This window comes from Merops nubicus, unplaced genomic scaffold, assembly GCF_000691845.1.
Source record: "Merops nubicus isolate BGI_N331 unplaced genomic scaffold, ASM69184v1 scaffold1007, whole genome shotgun sequence".
NCBI lineage: Eukaryota > Metazoa > Chordata > Aves > Coraciiformes > Meropidae > Merops > Merops nubicus.
This window is the reverse complement of record NW_008620800.1, coordinates 37,836-41,116: the sequence shown is the minus strand read 5'-3', so window position 1 is coordinate 41,116 and position 3,281 is coordinate 37,836. Positions and strand designations below refer to the sequence as shown.

General features: G+C 39.0%; 1 protein-coding gene across 1 annotated transcript in view; it reads left to right on the top strand.

Moving 5' to 3' along the window:
* Positions 1-859: 859 nt before the first annotated feature.
* PIEZO1 (piezo-type mechanosensitive ion channel component 1) overlaps positions 860-3,281 on the top strand; it is a gene marked incomplete at its 5' end in the record, with an annotated part of 36,517 nt that continues 34,095 nt past the window's right edge. Inside the window, 2 exons of the mRNA XM_008944209.1 lie at positions 860-958; positions 2,818-2,929. Coding sequence (XP_008942457.1) covers positions 860-958; positions 2,818-2,929 — 211 coding nt within the window. The remainder of the gene's footprint in view (positions 959-2,817; positions 2,930-3,281) is intronic.

Genomic DNA, 3,281 nt, shown 5'->3' with positions numbered 1-3,281 from the left:
TATTATTATATTCTCTATTATTAGGATAATATCATTTTATTTTCATTTTAAGTGACAGGCTTCATTGGAACAAGAGGATTTTGTAGTGTTAAAAAGACACTTGAATTCTCCTGAGTTCCTACACGTAGACTGGTTGATCTTAGACAGTTGTAGGTATTGAATCCACTTAAATCCTCCAGCATATAGGATTGATTTAATCTTTCTAAGATTAAAGTTTTACTTGTCACAGAGCTTTTAGAAATACCACAGAACTTTTTCAGGTCTGCAAATTTAAAAGCTTAAGGGAACAGGTAGCTTTTTTTTTCCTGACCTTCAAAAGGGCAAAACAAATCTAGATTAAAAAATACTGTCATGAATAATTTTTCTTTTCTTCTATTTACATTAATATTTTTTTGTCTGTTTTGCATTTAACCCACCTTGGGCCATAAAAATGGCTTATGAATCTCTAGGTTATTTTTCTTTCTGATTTTCTCTTTCCTTTCTTCTGGAGTTTGAGGGGTTTATTCGATTTGTCTTATTTTTTTAATGCTCAGTCCTGAAATTATTAGTCTGAGGATGAAGGATCTGGTCTTTATTTCCAAATTCTGGCCAGGCATTCTGTGTATGTGGCCATTTCTACAACATGAAGATGTTGGATGGCTTTCTGTAGAAATGTATTTAACATTGAAATTTTATTTATATAGAGAAGGTAGGAAGTTAAGAATCATCTTAATTATTTTATAAACATCATAAATGATCTTTTTTCACAACAGTCTATGAATGTAATTGTTAATAACCTCGATGCAATCTTTCAGGAGATGCTTTTTATTAATATTTTCTTGTTTTCTACTAACTCCTCTTGCTTTGTCCTTCTTTGTAGAGAGCTATTGGGAAATTTGCTTCAGCCATTTTAGCCTTGCCAAAGTCTGTCATTAAACTACCCAAAACTATTCTCCAGTATTTAATCAAAGCAGCCAAGGTACTTGATGTTTTGTGAGTGCTCAGTATGTGACCCTGATGTCATAGCTCCTGATGTAATGTATAACTCTCTCCTCGTCTGCATTTTTCCTCTTATATGAATGATTAAAAAAAAAAAATGACAGCCAAAGCTTCTTTCCTAGTCAATGAAATCCATTTCATACTTTTGGAGTGGTAGAGCTACAAGAAAAGTCATTTATCTTCTCTTGAGTGGAACCCTGGAGAGAAAATGCAGACCCAAATTCTCATTTTCTTCTGATACTGCTCCACAAGTTGGTCCCATCAGGTTGCATGTATCTTATAGACACCATGGTGATTGATCTCAGAAAGCTGGTAAAAGGTTTCTAAAACACATTCTCCTCCAAACTTTGGCTTTCTATCATGATAAGAAAGATTAGTGCATCTTCCCATCCCAGGGGAGGTTGGATGGAGCTCTGAGCAACCTGCTCTAGCTGCAGATGTCCCTGCTCCCTGCAGGGGGGTTGGACTGGATGACCTTGAAAGGTCCTTTCCCACCCAAACCATTCTCTGATTCAGTAAGTAGCACACTGCTAGTGTCACCATTCCCCCAGCTCACCTTCACTAGAAGGTACCTGTTACAACACAAAGAACAACCAATGCCTCTGCTCCCACAAAATTCCAAAGCAATTTTAAAACTATAAATAAATCCCATAGAAATGTTGCCATTTTCTCCTAAAAGGGGCAGTTCCAGCTTTACTGAGATACTCGTGTGTTTCTATCCTTGTCTGCATGGTTGTCCTGTGCATGGAGAGGTTTGTTAATGTGCTTTATTTTCATGCCTGCCTCTGTGTGCTTCCCTGCCCTGTCTCTCTTACCAGCCTCTGTTACTTAGGAATAGAAAACAATGCTGTGCCCACTGAAGATGATTCCCATTTTTCACTGAAACCCATAGAAGGAACAACTTTTTTCCTCAAAGAACTTTGAAGGAGCTGCAGTTACTTTAATTTCTGTTATTCACATTTGACATCATATAGATAAAAAAAGATATGGGTGTTTCATTTTTCTTTAACCTTCCTTCACAGCTTGAGCTTTTCTTCTCTTTTTTTTTTTTTAATGGAATAGCATTTTTAAAACATTTTGAGGCAATTCCATGCTTCATGTAGTCATACAGGTCAACAGACTGTTGATCTGAGTGCTGTGAATGGGATTTGGCCCCATAAAATCCCCTTGATATATAGGTAAGTATTCCTGCCTGCATTTTACTACTGAAAAAAAAAACAGTAGCAGAAGGATTTGGGACTTATCTGAAGCAACAAATGGAGTTATTGTCAAAGTCAGGGTGAAATTTGAGGAATTCCTGGCTGCCAGTCTTGGGTCTATGCATAGATAGAAAACCTGTAGATGTTCCACTGGGATCTGCTGACAGGGGAAAAAATATACCTAAAGCATGAAAAATGTACCAGCACAAATACCTGTCCTGAGATATCATCACATCTTTTCATGCCTTAGTTGATTGCAGCACTTTCTCTTAAAGTTTCCATTACCTCTGAGGTGATGAAGTAGAAATAATGAGTTAAATGGAGAGATTGAGGTGCAGCAGCCCAGATGCACAACGGGGTATTAATTCCCTAAGTTCAGAGCAGGCATTTTTGTGGGTTCTAATGCAACTGGGTTTCACCCACGAGTGTTTTCACATTTGGTTTTAAGCTGGCAAAAAATAGCACCTGAAAACTCAGCAGATCTGCAGGGGGAGGTGTTGGAGTTGGGATCCCAAATATTTTCTTAGCCCTGCAGATCTGAAGGCGTTCAGTCAAATTCTACAGTCCTGCTCGTGGCTTAGGCTGTGGTTTACTCTCCAAACACGAAGAACCTGGAAATAAATGGGTTTGTTCCTTCCAGTTTGTTTATCAGGCCTGGATTACTGACCCCAAGACAGCCCTACGACAGAGGCGCAAAGAGAAGAAGGGTTTTGGCAAAGAGGAGAAGCGACGGCGGAAAGGGTCTGGGGATGGTAGGTCAACTCCTGCACCTGACTTAAAAAAAGGTGGTGTTGGCTGGACTGCATGTTGGTAAAGGAGTAAGGGTGAAAGGCAGATGGGTTTTGGAGGGTAAGTGCTCTCCCTTCTGGCTAGGAGCTGGAAAAATGGCTTGTTGTCTCTCCACAAGGCCAGGCCTGGATATGTCCCCTTGTTCTACACCATGCATGTTGGGGGAGTTAAAGAAGATAGGATAGGATAGGATAGAATAGGATAGGATAGGATAGGATAGGATAGAATAGAATAGAATAGAATAGAATAGAATAGAATAGAATAGAATAGAATAGAATCCAATCCTTTAGGTTGGACGGGACCTCCACGCTCATA